The sequence below is a fragment of the Hypomesus nipponensis genome, chromosome 11 (assembly GCF_054491055.1).
Source record: "Hypomesus nipponensis isolate SF chromosome 11, ASM5449105v1, whole genome shotgun sequence".
Taxonomy (NCBI): Eukaryota; Metazoa; Chordata; class Actinopteri; order Osmeriformes; family Osmeridae; genus Hypomesus; species Hypomesus nipponensis.
The window spans coordinates 16,283,174-16,300,391 of NC_140371.1; the positions used below are offsets into that span (position 1 = coordinate 16,283,174).

The 17,218-nt window shown below is 51.2% G+C and overlaps 1 protein-coding gene across 3 annotated transcripts; it reads left to right on the forward strand.

Annotated features, from left to right (window-relative positions):
• The first annotated feature begins 24 nt into the window (after window positions 1–24).
• On the forward strand, window positions 25–16,613 carry btaf1 (BTAF1 RNA polymerase II, B-TFIID transcription factor-associated). Of its 3 annotated transcripts, none has more exons than XM_084709993.1 (38): window positions 25–359; window positions 1,445–1,568; window positions 1,790–1,904; window positions 2,507–2,650; window positions 3,049–3,239; window positions 3,988–4,121; window positions 4,246–4,375; window positions 4,603–4,671; window positions 4,801–4,890; window positions 4,974–5,069; window positions 5,208–5,384; window positions 5,490–5,630; window positions 5,777–5,901; window positions 6,286–6,406; window positions 6,687–6,791; window positions 6,890–7,039; window positions 7,162–7,304; window positions 7,519–7,693; window positions 7,943–8,146; window positions 9,295–9,715; window positions 9,857–10,041; window positions 10,137–10,293; window positions 10,444–10,553; window positions 10,721–10,955; window positions 11,064–11,212; window positions 11,377–11,529; window positions 12,225–12,346; window positions 12,467–12,634; window positions 12,727–12,804; window positions 12,909–13,038; window positions 13,507–13,648; window positions 13,812–13,942; window positions 14,058–14,180; window positions 14,313–14,465; window positions 14,652–14,863; window positions 15,055–15,214; window positions 15,416–15,586; window positions 15,689–16,613. In XM_084709993.1, exons 1-38 carry the CDS (start codon window positions 346–348, stop codon window positions 15,833–15,835), a joined length of 5,595 nt encoding a protein of 1,864 aa, XP_084566119.1. In that variant the 5' UTR covers window positions 25–345; the 3' UTR covers window positions 15,836–16,613. The 3 variants fall into 3 exon arrangements, with proteins under 3 accessions (XP_084566119.1, XP_084566120.1, XP_084566121.1); XM_084709994.1 differs by having other exon boundaries at window positions 10,754–10,955; XM_084709995.1 differs by lacking the exons at window positions 13,812–13,942; window positions 14,058–14,180; window positions 14,313–14,465; ... (2 more) ...; window positions 15,416–15,586; window positions 15,689–16,613 and having other exon boundaries at window positions 13,282–13,540.
• The last annotated feature ends 605 nt before the right edge of the window (window positions 16,614–17,218 follow it).

Sequence of the window (17,218 nt, forward strand, 5' to 3'; positions counted from 1 at the left end):
ATGGAGAAAGGAATAAATGCAAGATGGCTCCTCATATAAAATCAGCCTCCTGGGTTGCTCTTTGTGAACAACAAAATTTTTCTTTAATACTTATCAGATTAAAGTTCTTATCTGGGAGTAGTTCTGAAGGTTAATTCAAGCTTTAAAGTGATCTATGGTTGAAAATTGGCAATACATTGCACAAGAAGTTACTGAAGAAACAAGAGGGGCTGCTTTGGACCATGAATTGGTGAACGCATTTAGGCTGAATCCGGGCGGCAAGACGCACCAGCAGGCCCTCTGCTACATGGTTCTTCCCGTTGAATGCGGAACGCATAATAGCACATTTAAACTGAAAATTTCGCCATGGCCGTATCTCGGTAAGATTAACTTGTATGTTGATCAAAAATAAACTGCCGTTTTGCTAACATTGCTCGATCAATCGGATTGTGAGTGCCAACCGCTCGCTTGCTAGCGTAGCTAGCTACCATAATTTGTCTCGTACATGCCTTTGCCATGTTCTATGCTAGGTAGGGCCAGGGGTGCTACTCATGTTGTCATGGCTTCTTTACTAGTCAATAGCTAGTTACATTAGTTGCATGTAGTACTGTAAAGGCCATGCTCGTTGCGCTTCACATGCTACTGTATCAGCGCATTGTGAGTGAGCGGTCAGAAGGCAGATCTAGAAAGTTAAAACAGTATTTTCGATTAATTGTGATTATTAGGCTTGTTAGCTAGCTAGCAGGCATAGAGTAGCCTTGTGAGACATGCTTTTTTAATTCACAGATCTTCTTATCAAACAACTTGTTTTCTGTAGGTATTATTTCATAGCGCATCGAAACGTAGAGTTTTCAGCGTTTGTGAAAATTGAAGAACCGGCGTTTGTATTGGTGACCAGTGACGCTATGTAGGAGGAACTGGGGACAGTCCCTGCACAGCCTTCGCTAATCCGATCTATTTATAATTACAAACCTGACCACTAATGACAAGTGATAACTAAGTAAGCCTAGATCCATTGATCCAGTAAGAGAGTTAGCACTAAGATACTGTTCTGAGCTACCTCAATGTGTAGGGGGTGTTTCACATTGCAGCAGAAGAGTAGGCTGTGCAGGATTGTGTTAAGCTATAGCATGAGGAACTGCCTTACTGAAAGCCGTTCATTTTTCGGAGGATTTTGTTGTTGTCAATATTGAGTTTGTTTTACTGCCAAAAGCATTGTTGGCCTTCCTATTTACTTTAAAAAAAATCTTTTTTATCAGAGTAGCAGTATGCACATCCTGTTCCAGATTTAAAGGAGTCACGCCTGTTTTTAATGGAGCAAACTTGATGCAGACAGAATCCACCCACAGGTGGAGGATAAAACGTGTCTCATTTGTAACGGATGAAAGAAACAGTGTAGCGTTGTTACCTAATCCTCATTTTCCCTGAATCTCGTTAATATTTTCCTCATCCCTTCCAAACTAAGGCTCGATCGTTTGTTCATCCTGCTGGACACGGGGACAACCCCAGTGACCAGAAAAGCTGCTGCCCAGCAGCTGGGAGATGTTGTCAAACTCCACCCACATGAACTGAACAATCTCTTGGCTAAGGTGAGTCGATACCGAGGTGTCAGCTCCACACATGCCCCTCCCTACAGTGCAGTCATCAAACCCCCTCGCGTTCTCCTTTTTTACTGGGTTGATCATAAAACTAAGTTAGGCTACTGTTTTTGAACAAATGGACTGTTTTGTTTTTCTGTGCTTTGCGCTGTCAGTCACACTATTATACAGTCCCCAGCTTCCAGCATCTCTGACAGTTTTGTGTGCCAAAGGTCTTGACTTACCTGAGGAGTCCAAACTGGGATACACGCATTGCAGCAGGTCAGGCTGTGGAAGCCATTGTGAAGAACATCCCTGAGTGGAACCCAGCACCCAAACCCAAAGAAGGTGAGCCACAGGCCCTGGTCATATGAATTGCAATCCACTCATATTCTGGACCAAAAGAAACAGAAAAAGCTTGAATGTTCCGTTAATCATTATTTTTATTTTTTGGAACCAGTTAAGGGCTTTTATTTTAGTACCTAGGCCACAGGAAGAAGGACTAGGTATGTGCAAAAATAATAAAAACAGTCTAGTTTATCAACGAGTTGTTATACAACAAGGGTGCCAGTTGAATGCACTTGCGTAACAAGTGGGAGATGGCTTCGATGGTTACCATGGTTACGAGGAGTGCGGAGGAGTAGGGAACCAGAGTTTGAAAATGCTCCAAGTGAATTATATCATTTGAGCAATTTGTTGGGGGGCCCATTCCCAATGTAACATAGCAATAAAACATTGTTAATAGAACATTTAAGGTCTTGCTGGAGTTGACCAGGAAGGTTGGTGTAAGCAGGTTCCATGAAGAAGGTGTTTGATTCCAACGGTTCATTGTCTTCTATATGCTGTGCATAAGCATATCAGTCCCATTACTCAGGTGATCGGAGGCGATGGCTGTTGATGAATGTTCTAACTGCTCTGTGGGTATGCTTTCCTCTCCGATCGTTCTCCAGAATCATGTGCAGACTTTTCCCCTGAAGACTCCTCGCCTGACCGCCTGAGTTTCTACCGGTTTGATATGTCCCGGCTGTTGAAGCACGGCGCCTCCCTGCTCGGCTCTGCTGGAGTTGAGTTTGAGGTCCAGGATGACAAGTCGGGTTAGTATCTGGCATGGATTTGAATAGAGGAGGAAGGATTTGGCCTTTTGTTCTCTCTATTTGAATGCAAAATTGCTGCCTGTTGTCCTTTTGGCACTCCCTGCCCTTTGGTAATGACATGTGGCCTATACTTTCTCAACCTCTAGAACTCAGTCTGTCTTACCTTCTTTCTTTCTGAACCAGTAAGGATGTCTGGTCCCACACACACAAGCATACGGAAAACATTCTTACTTTTTATGTATTTCGTACAAGATGGTACATGGATACAATGCAGAATACTACATGTAACCCACCAACATTTACCCATTAACACGTACTGGGTGTCAAGTCCTAGACCTGGTGAGTTGTTCTGGTCCATAAATGCCCAGGCCTAAGCTTCTCATCCGGTCTGTCCTTAGGTGAGGTGGATCCTAAAGAGCGGCTGGCTCGCCAGCGGAAGCTGCTGCAGAGGAAGCTGGGGCTGGACATGGGCGCCGCGCTGGGGATGGACACGGAGGAACTGTTTAACGACGAAGACCTGGAAGACACTTGCACAGCCAAGGCCCCGGGGGGCAAGGCCTCCGCCTGCTCCAGCTCACGGAACCACGTGGTGAGTCACCACTGGCATCCGGTGCTTTCTACAGCTGCCAATGAGGACCCGGGTGCTCCTGAGGTCAAGCGTGTTAAAATGTTCCTCATGTGGCACCAAGTACAAGCTTTGGTGAACATTATTCCCTGCACAAATATTTTATTTGCTCTTGGGAGAAGCAGTGTAAGGTTTTTGTCTGCTTCATGGACCTTTATTTTGGCCCACAAAAGTGTGGAAAATGAGCGAGTGTCCAACTCTTTTGGGTTCAGTAGCCTGCCTGAAGATTGGTGTTGGGGTCCCGCAGTGACTCCAGGTGTATTTAAACTGCCCTAGCGCAAGCTGAATTACCAGGCCATATGGAAACAGGCGTGAACAGAGAGCAACGAAGATGGCGAGATCCCCCCCCCCCCGCTGCTGTCTCTCTCCTGCTTAGGTGCCAAGTCAGGAGATGAACTAGCATGCGATGCTCTCGCTACTGCCATCTTCATGGCCTCTTTTTTTCGTGCTGTCTTCTGATGTGAAATTCTGAAAAAGTGTCTCCCAGCTATTTTAGTGTGGTTTTTGCGTCTTGTCTTATCAGCTCGACCAGATGTGAAGCCATAATGGCTGCCTTTGTCTTATCTGCTTCAGTGTGACTGGTGTGAACGTTGCTCATACGCTATCAACCTGACGTGATGGGATCTTAGTTGTAGCTTCTGTTTCCAAATTGGCAAAGCCAGAAGCAGAACAAGCCCTTCTAGTCTTGATCTGCTTTTTTCTTTCTCTCCAGCCCATGCAAGCTGCAGAGTTGATCGACTCAGAGTTTCGACCTGGCATGAGCAACCGACAGAAAAACAAAGCCAAGCGGATGGCCAAGCTGGTTGCAAAGCAGCGCTCTAGAGACCTGGATCCCAACGAGAAGAGGTAGCTTCAGTTTCTGAAATGGCTTTTGAACACTTTTAGCTTCTTTTGTTTGTATCGGTCCATTATTTTGATATAGTATTGATTATTTAAGGGTGTCATTTAATGTACACCTTCCTCCCAACAGTAATGACAGTTTTGAGGGGGAACCTGAAGAGAAACGCAGGAAAACAACTAACGTTGTCATCGACCAACCGGCAACCGAGCACAAAGTCTTAATCGATAACGTTCCAGATAATTCCAGTCACTCCGATGAGGTAAGCTGCTGTGAAAATCTTAGTACCCACGAAGAACGCACAATGGCAGAAATGTTTTAAATAACCTTCACATCTTTTAATAGTACACCTTGTACACGTCTTCAGAGCTGTGATATTTTACACCTTTATTCTTCATCTTACACAGTAATGCATAGCTAGCAGTAGCTTCAGCACCACAATACCTTTTCAGAAAGTCACTTCAAATGTATTGCCTGCTTTGTTTGCAGACCCAGGAGTGGCCTCTGGAGAGCTTCTGTGATGAGCTGTGTAACGACCTCTTCAACCCCTCATGGGAGGTAAGAATCTGGGCCACCTTTGCTAAGTCCTCCTCAGTCCCTTCCAAACGCCAAAAAGCCTAGGTTTCCCCTGTCCATGACGAAGATCTCCAGGCCTGTGGTGTTCGAGCGGACTGTGTTTGTGTGCAGGTTCGTCACGGCGCAGGCACGGGCCTCAGGGAGATACTGAAGAGTCAGGGTGCGGGAGGAGGCAAGCTGGTGGGCTGCACAGCCCAACAGGTAGGTACCCCACGAAGACCCATAACCCCCCCCCCCCTCCCCCGTGTCAGAAGGTGTAACCTTTTGGACCCTTCCCCACCCAGATGTCCAGGCAGCACCAGGAGTGGCTGGAGGACCTGGTCATCCGGCTGCTCTGCGTCTTCGCCCTGGACCGCTTCGGAGACTTTGTGTCCGATGAGGTGGGCCTGCTCTCCACCCCTACGGAGATGGGATTCACACAGGCTGAGGCTGGCTTGGCTTGGTATCTGATCCTCTCTCTCTCTTTTGGTTCCGTTCTCTCTCTCTCATTCTTGCTCGCTCGCCGTCCCTCCGGTCAGGTGGTGGCTCCCGTCCGGGAGACCTGCGCCCAGACCCTGGGCGTGGCGCTGCGTCACATGACCGACGGCGGCGTGACCATGACGGTGGACATCCTGCTGAAGCTGCTGACGGAGGACCAGTGGGAGGTCCGCCACGGCGGCCTGCTGGGCATCAAGTACGCCCTGGCGGTGCGACAGGTACGACGCTGCGCCCCTCACACCGCCTGCGGGTGGTGGTGGTGGTCCATCAGCCCGCGTGAATCCAGAAGACGAGTCTGATCCCTGTTGTGGTCTCCCTCCCAGGACCTGATCAAAGTTCTGCTCCCCCGCGTGCTCCCCGCCATCACGGAGGGCCTGCAGGACCTGGACGACGACGTCCGGGCCGTGGGCGCCGCCTCCCTCATCCCCGTGGTGGAGGGCTTGGTCCAGCTGCTGCCCAACAAGGTGCGTCCCTCCTCCCCCTGCCCGCCCTCCTGTCACCACCTGCTGTATTGGTGCTGAGGTTCACTGGTGTTGAGATGGTGTTTACCCCCCCCCCCCCACCCCTGGAGACTCCAGAATGCTGTTCCTAAGTGTGTGCGTGTGTGCAGGTGCCCTTCATAGTGAACACCCTGTGGGACGCTCTCCTGGAGCTGGATGACCTGACCGCCTCCACCAACAGCATAATGACCCTGCTGTCCTCGCTGCTCACCTACCCTCAGGTCCGGCAGTGCAGGTCTGTGGGCACCACACCCTCGCACCACACCTCTGGGCCAAGCTCTGTCCTGTACCACGTGTATGCATGGTGCTGCCTCAAACATGGACCCAAAAGGGTTTATTCAGTCAGTCATTATTTAATTCAGGCACAAGCCCTGTTGCACAGAACATACAGATTGCTTGTTACATTTTAATACAATGCATTGCTTTTACTATGAATCATCGTAATCATCATCGCAAAGTTTAAAGAATGTCCTGGCAGGGGTTTGTCAGCACATGTCTCTCTCAATAAGCTATGCATTTATGTCATGGTAGACGTAGCCCTGGTTTAAAACATGGCACACAGTCTTGGTACCTGCAGATGTCACTAAGTAGCACTGTTGCTGGTGGTTGTGTCCTCCAGCATGCAGCAGTCACTGACGGTGCTGGTGCCGCGAGTCTGGCCCTTCCTGAGACACACCATCTCATCTGTCAGAAGGGCCGCACTGGAGACACTGTACACACTCCTATCAAAGGCTGACCAGGTGTGTGTGTGTGTGTGTGTGTGGGATGATGTGAGGGTTATATGCTTATACTAATGGGTATAATGATACCAAGCATGTGTTTCTTTGTTTACACCCAAATGACTTAATGGGATAGTTCACCCAAAAAATACATATCTTATCACTATGGGGAAGAGGGTGATCTGTCCCTTTTAATGTATACATAGACTTAGTCTAATTAGGTGAGTTGGGCCTCACCTTTCTTCAGGTGGTGTGTGTGTGGAAGTAGTAGTTTCAGTTGTTGTTGTGTTGTGGTCTCCAGAGCTGTGCGCTGTGGCTCAACCCCATCCTGCAAGACATGCTGCGCCACATCTTCCAGTCCTGTATCCTGGAGAGCAATCAGGAGATCCTGGACCTCATCCAGAAGGTGTCAGAACACACACACACACACCTACCTCACAGGTTGTTTGAGATTCTTCAGGCTCCTGGAACACCTTGATTGTAATGTGTGTGTGTGTGTTGCAGGTGTGGGCAGCTCTGCTCCGTCAGGCCCCCCAGCAGTATGTGGTGGCAGCCAGCTGTCCCTGGATGGGAGCCTGGCTGTGCCTCATGATGCAGGCGGCCCACATCCCCATAGACCTCAACATGCTGCTGGAAGTCAAGGCTCGCTCCAAGGTCAACACTCCCACTGCCATGTTGACAAATGATCAGAGCAACAACCATCGCTCATGCTTTTTCATGGAGTATTCAAATCGAGGTCAGATATTGAACCCTGGATATTTTCTGGGGTGTGATAGGATAAGGCTGGGGTGAAGGCCCGCCAGGGAGTCTGTCAGGTGAAGGAGGCGGTCCAGGAGTACATCGCGGGGGCGGAGACTGTGGCGGAAGACCCCCTGACGCGGGACTATGTGGTGACGCGGGCTCGACTCATGGCTGCCAAGTTAGTCTCTCCTTCACCACTCACCCTGCTCACACACTGTTAACATCTCTCAATGTGGTCTGGCACAATCCAAAGCATAGTTTGGATGGCTATTGAGTTCACTGTTCACTTCAACTAGCTTGGCTCCAAGGGGGTTTGCTCAATTCAATGCATCACCATCCGCTCTCTCTCACTGTCTCTCTCTCTGTTTCTGTCTCTCTCTCTGCGTGGGCAGGCTGCTGGGAGGGCTGTGCCAGTGCATCTCTGACCCGCAGCTCAACGCGTCCTCCCAGGAGATCCGCCCTGCCGAGTCTCTGGGCCAGCTGCTGCTCTTCCACCTCAACTCCAAGTCTGCCCTGCAGCGCATCGCCGTGGCTCTGGTGCTGTGCGAGTGGGCAGCTCTGCAGAAGGTGAAGCCCGGGCCCGGCGGGGCATCCACTTTGAGTTTTTGTGAACCTTTTTCTTCATATTCGACTGTTCTTTTTTAAGAAACAAAAACTTTTTGTACTGGAGCTTGTGAAGCTCGGTTTTGAGGAGATTCAGTCAATTCAGTTTTGATCCCAAATTGCTGTTATTGTGGAGTGACCCGTACACTCAATTGTTCCTTTTTCGGTCACTTCACCACCGTTGGGTTCACTCCTTCTGTCTCTCTCTCCCAGGAGTGCCAGGTGGTGCCTGCCATGGTGCAGCCACGCCTGCTGGCCATCCTATCAGAGCAGCTGTACTACGACGAGATCGCCATCCCCTTCACGCGCATGCAGAACGAGTGCAAGCAGCTCATCAGTCTGCTGGCCGACGCCCACATTGACGTGGGGGAGCGGCTCAACTGCAGCGTGTTCACCATCGACCAGGCCAACGAGCTGGTGAGGAGGGCAGACGCGCGCACACACACACACACATACTCAATCATCACCCCAGTCATGCATGTGCCAGTGTTTTTCCGCTGAGTCAAATGAGGTGGGGGGTGAGGTTTTGTTAGCACGGCAGATGCTCCTTGTGTCAATATTGACTCTCTGCTCCCACCTTGGCCGCTGTCCTCTGGTTGGCTGAACACGCCAAGGGACCAGCTGGCTGATGGAGTTATTGATGGTCCCCAGGGCTAGCAAAACAGTTCACATGAATGTAATTAAAGGTAACCAGTGTTTCCCACACAGACTCATTTGTGGCAACGCGCCACAGAATCAACATCGGCCGCCACGTATTGCATTTCGTAAAAAAACAACATGTTTTTAACACTATTTAGGCTATAAAACACGCAGCGTATTCGTTTAGCTGCATTTCCTTTCCCTGCTCTCCCTCCATCTCTCTGTCTCTCTCACATACACACACACACACAGTCACAACGTCAGCACACGTTTGCACCGATGCATACCTACGCTGTTCTAGTAAGACAGACAGCTATATCAGCGAGCCTTCAGCATTAGTGCCGTAGCTAAAGGTTTAGGAAGTTGAGGCTATTTTTCGCTAGGTGCCTACAAACATGTCTTAATCAGCTAGACAAGTGGGTTCCCCTTCGTTCTTTTGGTGAGCAGTCTCACGAGCCCTACTTACCCGGCGTCATGGAGCCGACCAGTTAAATAGTTATTTAGCACTAGCATTGCTACCTGCATATGTAGAAATTGTTTGTTTGTTGATTTTGTGAAGGTGTGAATAATTTTTGAATAATATTTTATACAATATAGTTCTGTGTAACAAATTATTAACAAAGGAATTATTTTGAACTCCCCCAACCCCCCCGGTCTGACATGAAACAACCCGCCCCTCGCCACAAATTGCTTTCTAATCTGTGGGAAACACTGGTAACGCTTCCCAAATCACTAATGTCTTCCAGTAACTGGTTCATCAGACAATCGATGCCGCACGTGCGTGCTGAATATGCCCTCACGCACGCACTCTCCCACTTGCACCCTTACTCACACTCTGTTTCCCACTCTCACTCTCTCTCTCTTCCTCTCCGCCACTCTCGTCTCTCGCTCACACTCTCCCCCCTCTCCCTCCTCACCTCCCCCAGGTGACCACCATCTTCACCGAGTCCACCGTGGGCCTCAACCTGCAGTCCAAGCAGTGGCAGCCCCTGGACGGCAAGCGGCAGCAGGCCCAGGCCACGGTGGGCGAGACCAGCGCCGAGTGGCAGCAGCTGCACCTGCGGGTGCACATGTTCACCGCCTGCGCCCTCGTCAACCTCCGGGCGCTGCCCGACAAGCTCAACCCGCTGGTGCGGCCCCTGATGGAGGCGGCCAAGCGCGAGGAGAACACGCTGGTCCAGGGCTACGCCGCCTCCTTCATCGCCAAGCTGCTGCGGCAGTGCGCCGGGCGCCAGCCCTGCCCCAACCCCAAGATCCTCAAGAACCTGTGTGCCTCGGTGTGTGTGGACCCCCTGCTCACGCCCTCCTCCGCCTGCCCCGTGCCCGCCACCCTGGAGGCAGCCAAAGGTGGGGGCCACACACACATACATACACCTCATCGTCTCGTGTCCACAACAGACAATATTATGTCTCTCCACATCCTAGACGCCTATGAAACACTTTCCTTAAAATCTGCTTACCTCCCCCCCCCCCCCCCCCCACTGCTAGCTGGTGCCTCTGAAAAAGACTGCTCTCATCACATGGTGAACAAGACCAAAGGCATCATTACCCTGTACCGCCTCCAGAGGGCAGCCTTTGCCATCACTAGCAAGAGAGGCCCCGCCCCCAGGAACCCCAAGACCCCCACCACCGAACTTCCCCCCGGCAGTACAATCACCACGGAAACAGACGAGGTTTGGGTCCTACGTGAAGGGGGGGGGGGGGGGCGTTTGCCTTGTTGAAAGATGCTAACGATGTTCTGTGGGTGTCTTACTTTGTATTATTTCAGAGTAAGAAGCCGTGTTTGGTTCAGAGGAGAGGGGCTGAGTTCTCCTTGACGACGGTAGCCAGGCACTTTGGCCCTGAGCTGACCAGCTCCCTGCCCTACCTGTGGGAGACCATGGTGGGGCCTCTCAGGGCAGTGGTGGACGACCACCAAGGCATCGGTACGGCAGCCACCCAACCAAGTCCCAGTTGCACTGTCCCAAGGACTTGACTTGACTCCATTCCCCCCCCCCATCATAAAATCACCTGTGCGTGGTCATTGAACACTGTGTCCTGAGAGTTTAGAGAGTGTGTGTGTGTGTGTGTTCCAGATGTCCAGGTCCAGTTAGAGCGAGGAGATGCTGCCGCCCAGGAGCTGGTCAACTCTCTGCAGGTTCTAGAGGTCACGGCAGGGGCCATGGCTCTCCAACTCAAGCCCCTGGTCAGTTCTGCTTCCAGAACACTTCTTAGGGACCTGAAAGGGTCATTTTGTTTGGAAGGGCTCTTTAGGGTCCTTGATTTTTAAGTGTGCTAATAATAGGTTTTTAACGAATTGCCTGGTTAAAGAAAGGTTCAATAAAAAATTAAACTGTCAGAAGCCCTGACCAGGTGACGCTAACGACCGTGTCTCCCCCTGGCCAGCTGTTGGAGCACCTGCCGCACCTGTTCACGTGCCTGCAGCACCCCTACACGGCCGCGCGGCACATGGCGGCCCGCTGCGTGGGCGTGCTCAGCAAGATCGCCACCCTGGAAACCATGAACCTGTTCCTGGAGCGCGTGCTGCCGTGGCTGGCCGACATCGAGGACTGCACCAAGCAGGAGGGCGCCATCGAGGCCATGGCCTGTATCCTCCCTCGGTCCTCCCTGTGGTGTGTCGTGTGGAAGCATGGCGGGTTGGGTGTGGGTGGGGGACTGGAGGTGAAGTGGACTCCTTGACCCGGGCCTTCCCCAGGTGTGATGGAGCAGCTCGATGTGGACATCGTGCCCTACATCGTGCTGCTGGTGGTGCCCGTGCTGGGCAGGATGAGCGACCCCAGCGACAGCGTCCGCTTCATGGCCACGCAGTGCTTCGCCACGCTCATCCGCCTGCTGCCCCTGGAGGTAGACACGCACACTCACACTCGCTGCCCGGTACTGTCACACGGGAGTCTAACGCACACGGTTATGCTCCCACACTAACAGAGGGAACTGTAGTGTTTCTACCAGGGGGCGGTGTTTCAGGTGTTGCATGCAGAAAATGGCAGGGATGTGTCCTGTGTGTGTAGGCGGGCATACCAGACCCTCCGGCGATGTCGGCTGATCTGATTCGCCAGAAGGCCAGAGAGCGCCACTTCCTGGAGCAGTTGCTGGATGCCCGGAAGTTGGAGAACTACAAGATCCCTGTCCCCATCAAGGCCGAACTCAGGAAGTATCAACAGGTGTGTACGGGGTGATGGAAACTTTCTGTGTGTGTGTCCAAATGCTTCTCAATGACATGACCCCCGGAGGTCGAAGACAAATGAGGCGCTTGCTCTTAACAAGTTAAATAACTCTGCCAGTGATTCAGCACTCATGTGCTCCTCCATCTTCTCCCTTATTGTTTTCCTGCCAGCCTCTACAAACTGGTTTCTGCTGTAAAGGCTAGAGCCAGGAAAAAAAAAAGGTGGTGGTGGTGGGGGGGGGGGGGGAGGCTAGTGTACTGCTGACAGCGAATGGCTTCTGGTCACAACAAATCTAAAGTAGTGGAATGGATGGGGGCTGGCTGCTTCTAGAGTTGGCAGCAGGTAGTGGGCTTTCTGGCTCGTCCTCCTGTCCATCTCTGTAATGGAGCTTTGGTAACGGGTTTAGACACTGGGCCCGCTCCCTCCTCATGGAGCCCAGCAGAGCTGGATGGGCCCCGACACGACCTGCCCCTCCCCCCCCCCCATCGTGCTGCAGAGTGTGGGCGTGGGAGGGAATCTGCCAACACAGCACTCCCTTTCCAAGGAGACATGCATTAGCTCGATGTAAACGGTCATGTCGAACTGGATATCCCACCGCCGTCCCCGCTGTCCTTGGCGCGTGACATGATCCCCTCGGCGTGGGGAGTGCTGGGTGGCGTGTGTGGATCGTGACGTGGCTGTCTGTGCCTTAGGACGGGGTCAACTGGCTGTCCTTCCTCAACAAGTACAAGCTGCATGGCATTCTGTGTGACGACATGGGCCTAGGCAAGACCCTGCAGTCCATCTGCATCCTGGCTGGAGACCACTATCTCAGGTACAACCCGACACCGTGTACACACATACACACACTCACCTGCATTTCAACGACACTCTGTTGGCGTATTGAATCAAATGTTCCGGTGATAAACTTGTGTGTGTGTGTGTGTGTGTGTAGGACACAGGAGTATGCCAAGACCAAGGCTCCTGACAGCAATCCCCTCCCGTCCCTGGTGGTCTGCCCCCCCACGCTCACGGGCCACTGGGTAGATGAGGTGGGCAAGTTCTGCACTAGAGAGTTCCTCAACCCCCTGCACTACACCGGCCCCCCCACTGAGAGAGCCCGGTGAGACACACGCACACGCACGCCGCTCCTGCCTGGAAGTGGATTGTATGGGAGAGACCCGTTTTTTTGACCTTTTTGTTTTCATATTCAAGGTTGCAACACCAGGTGAAAAAGCATAACCTTATAGTAGCTTCTTACGATGTGGTAAGGAACGACATTGACTTTTTTAGGTATGTATATTTTCTTCATTATGATTTAAAAAAAATTAAGATATTCATTTATTTTGGGATACTGGAAGACTTTTGCATGTTGTATTTTCTTTGTACATTTCTAGGAATATCAAATTCAATTACTGTATCCTGGATGAGGGTCATGTGATCAAGAATGGGAAGACCAAGCTTTCCAAGGCCATCAAACAGCTGGCTGCCAACTTCCGGATCATTCTCTCAGGAACACCCATCCAGGTGGGAATAGTGTTGGGCACTTGTGGTTCATGTTGAACTTTGTTTATTGTTGTACTTTTTTGGAGTTTAAATTTGATGATGTCTGCCCGTTCACCAGAAGGACTGTGTTAGTTTGTTTTTAGCATCTGGATCCTAACCTTTATTTAGGACCGCAATCCTCCTGAGGGCCGAGTCCTGCCTCAAATCAATGTTGGCTAATCTGTTTTCTTCTCTGCTCTAATTATCCTTGCCTTTACTGCGTAGTGGGATTTGTTGCATTGGCTTCTCTGTAAAGTCTGCGTGCTGTTCAGGAGAAGATATACCACTGCATTACCCTCGGTGGCAGTAAGGAGGAAATGACTTTCCTTAGACAAAAGGCCTTTTGTGTGAGGTTCCTAAATGGCAAAATACTGGAAGCGTGTTCCATCCTAAGAGATCTTTTCTAATCTTTAGAATGTAATTGGATTATTTGACCGATCTCCTTTCCAGAATAATGTTCTGGAGCTGTGGTCGCTCTTTGACTTCCTCATGCCCGGCTTCCTGGGTACCGAACGCCAGTTTGCCGCCCGTTACGGCAAGCCTATCCTGGCCAGCCGCGATGCCAAGAGTTCCTCTCGGGAGCAGGAAGCGGGTAAGATCTGAGAGCGAGTACTAGACTCGTGGTGGTGGTGGTGGTGGTGGTGGTGGTGGTGGTGGTGGTGGTGATGGTAGGAGTTGTCTACTAATAAAGGGGAGCTTCTCCTGATGAGGTTGTTGGTAAACATGCTGGTGTGCGGCGCTCCTCCTCTCCTCAGGCGTTCTGGCCATGGAGGCTCTGCATCGCCAGGTGCTGCCCTTCCTCCTGAGGAGGATGAAGGAGGATGTGCTCCAGGACTTGCCCCCCAAGATCATCCAGGACTACTACTGTAACCTCAGCCCTCTGCAGGTAACACCCTCCTCCTCCCGCCACCTCTTTGGTCTCTCCTTCCATCTACGCTTCTTCTTTCCTGTCCCTCCCATCCAGTTTGCAACCCTAACCTAGCCCCTCTCTCTGTCTGTAGGTTCAGTTGTACGAAGACTTTGCCAAGTCACGAGCCAAGGTCAGTGTGGAAGACACCATCTCCACAGCCTCGGTCGAAGAGGTGGAGAAGCCCAAGCTGAAGGCAACTGGACATGTCTTCCAGGTAAACACATGCATAACTGCCCATTGCTGGTTTCTGGGCCATAGACTACCTAGATATTTTAATAAGGGAAAAATACATGTATTTACTTTGAGTTACTAATGGTTACTTTGGCTGCCTTGTCCCCCTCTCCAGGCCCTGCAGTACCTGAGGAAGCTGTGTAACCACCCTGGCTTGGTCCTCACGCCCCAGCACCCCGAGTACAGACGCATCACAGACCAGCTGGCAGCTCAACACACCAGCCTCCGAGACATCCAGCACGCTCCCAAACTGTCCGCCCTCAAACAGGTACGACACTGTCCTCCTCTCCTCCTGTCTGCGCTGACGCACCGTCTCACTTCAAACCCCACCAACCCTTACACATGCGTCACTTAGCAATGGCTTCTATCTTTTGGACAGTAGCGTGTCTAGTGTAGGTGAGTTTTTATCATACTCAAGACCAAATCTCTTTCTCCCACCATTCCATCCTCCCAGTTGTTGCTGGACTGTGGGCTGGGGGCCGTGGCCTCGGCGGAGGGGGCTCCGGAGGTGGTGGTGGCCCAGCACCGGGTGCTGATCTTCTGCCAGCTGAAGAGCATGCTGGACATGGTGGAGCAGGACCTGCTGAAGCCCCAGCTGCCCAGCGTCACCTACCTGAGGCTGGACGGCAGCGTGCCCGCGGGCATGCGCCACGCCATCGTCTCCCGGTGAGGCTGGGTGGGAGTGAGGCCGGCTGGGTGGGAGTGAGGCCGGCTGGGTGGGAGTGAGGCCGGCTGGGTGGGAGTGAGGCCCAGGAGGGCTTCTCAAGGACTCACCGTTGCCATTTTGATGTCAGTTTTCCCCACTTACTGTATACCTGAACTTTGATTTTGTTCACTCCTTTCTCTCGCTGTCTCAGGTTCAACAATGACCCGTCCATAGATGTGTTGCTCCTCACCACGCATGTGGGAGGTCTGGGTCTGAACCTGACGGGCGCAGACACCGTGGTGTTTGTGGAGCACGACTGGAACCCCATGAGGGACCTGCAGGCCATGGACCGAGCCCACAGGATCGGACAGGTACCAGAGGATAGCCCAACATACACACACTTACCTTGTGTCATTAGGCTGTTCTCACACACACACACACACACACTACTCGACTACTCGATTCTGGGTATAAATCTACTTGTTTCTCAACAGTCTGTTCTCAAAACGTAATGTGTCAAAATGCATCAAAGATGTGTAGTGATTACCTAATGCTGGGTTTGTGTCCTATAGAAACGTGTGGTGAATGTGTACCGACTGATTACGCGGGGCACACTGGAGGAGAAGATCATGGGTCTACAGAAGTTCAAGATGAGCATTGCCAACACCATCATCAGTCAGGAGAATGCCAGCCTCCAGAGCATGGGAACAGACCAGCTCCTCAACCTGTTCACTCTTGACAAGGTCAGTAGTTTGATTTTATTATGTACGTTCTTACCAAATTCAGCCACATCCCGTGTGTGTGCGTGTTCTAGTTCCTTCTCTAATGAATCACACTTTCTCCAGGGGGAGAAGGGGGAGAAGGGCGAGTCTTCGTCCACCTCAGCCAAGGCCTCCATGAAATCTGTGTTGGACGGCCTGGGAGACTTGTGGGATCAGCAGCAGTACGACAACGAGTATGACCTGGACAGCTTCATGCACTCCCTCCAGTAACCCACACCATGGGGACTCAACAGGCTCTTTTTGGACTTTCATTGGATTCCCAGCCCCGTCACACACACACACACACACACAGCTTGGCTTCTTGTCTCTTGAACCTTTTCCCCTTCCGATCCCAGCCATGTTCAGTGTTGACCCAGCCCCACAACCCGGTGTCTCCGTATCTTGTTTTCCCCTTTTGGGGGGAACATGGAGGTACTGAAGGGACTAGGTTCCTCTTCTGCCTCGTGGCCTGGTCGTGGTGCAGCCACATGGAACACCTACATCCTGAACCTCCTAAAGAAACCGAAAGTCTTAAAAAGCCCTCCCACACCCACTTCTTGTCTGCTGGAAAACAATGTGTGTGTATGTGATTGAAAGGGAAAGGGAATGTGTTGTGGTGAACCCACACAGCCCTGGGCTGTTTTGTAGCTGGCTACTGAATTGGGCTGTGGGTTATAGACATGCTAAGACTACAATAATGGATGTCCCTCCCATCCTCTCTGGTGGTTGGCTCTACACATCCCTGCCCACGCACAGTCACGTGACTCCCCCCCTCCCTCGTCACCACAGCGAGATCTGATCACTGAAAGCTACGTCTACAGAACCCTTGTGAAAAGTGGCCACTGCACCAAAGCAGCGTTACAGGGACTTCACAGTGGGGCCCAGCCAAACCCGGCACCTTAGACTCCTCGCTTAAAGTGTTTTAGGAAAAATGCAGACCTGTAAATATTTCAGTAATTGCTGCTTTTTGGTTAAACTGATTGAATTGGAATAAATTCTTCAGACCTTTCTGTTGTTTCTTTGTGTTTGTAACAACCTCAATAACACCGTCAAACATACTGTATTACTGCCAGTAGAGGGTGTGGTCCTGTACTAACGGGGATGGGCATCGAATAACCAGCAGAGCAGAACACTGCTTACGTGTAACATCCTTGAATAAACTGTACTTTTCCAAAGCCGAAAGTGTTAGTTCCAGTGTTATTCCTATAAGATTGAGGTGTTTGGGCTACATGAGGCACATTAGGTGTCCAATCTGGATGTCTAATGGTTCCGCAGTGCTGCGTTAGCAGGTGAGGATTTGGACATCTGGCGTAGCTGTGCAGTGGGACTCAAGAGAACCTGACAGTGACGGAGGTGCAAGATAACAGCTTGATGCATACAACGTCATATTATTGCATATCACAGAAGCTTGATCTGACTTTGACAATAGCAAGGTTTTAACGGGGACGTTCTCATGGCGTAAAGCTGTTCTCTCCAGATCTGATGTTTGGATAGAAAGACAAGCCTAGGCACGTCCACCTCAGAGTCATGAGGGAGAGTGAAATAAGGTCACATGGAAGGGAAGAACTATCTGGAATGGAATCAAGCCAATAACGATTTTCTTTCACTGACATA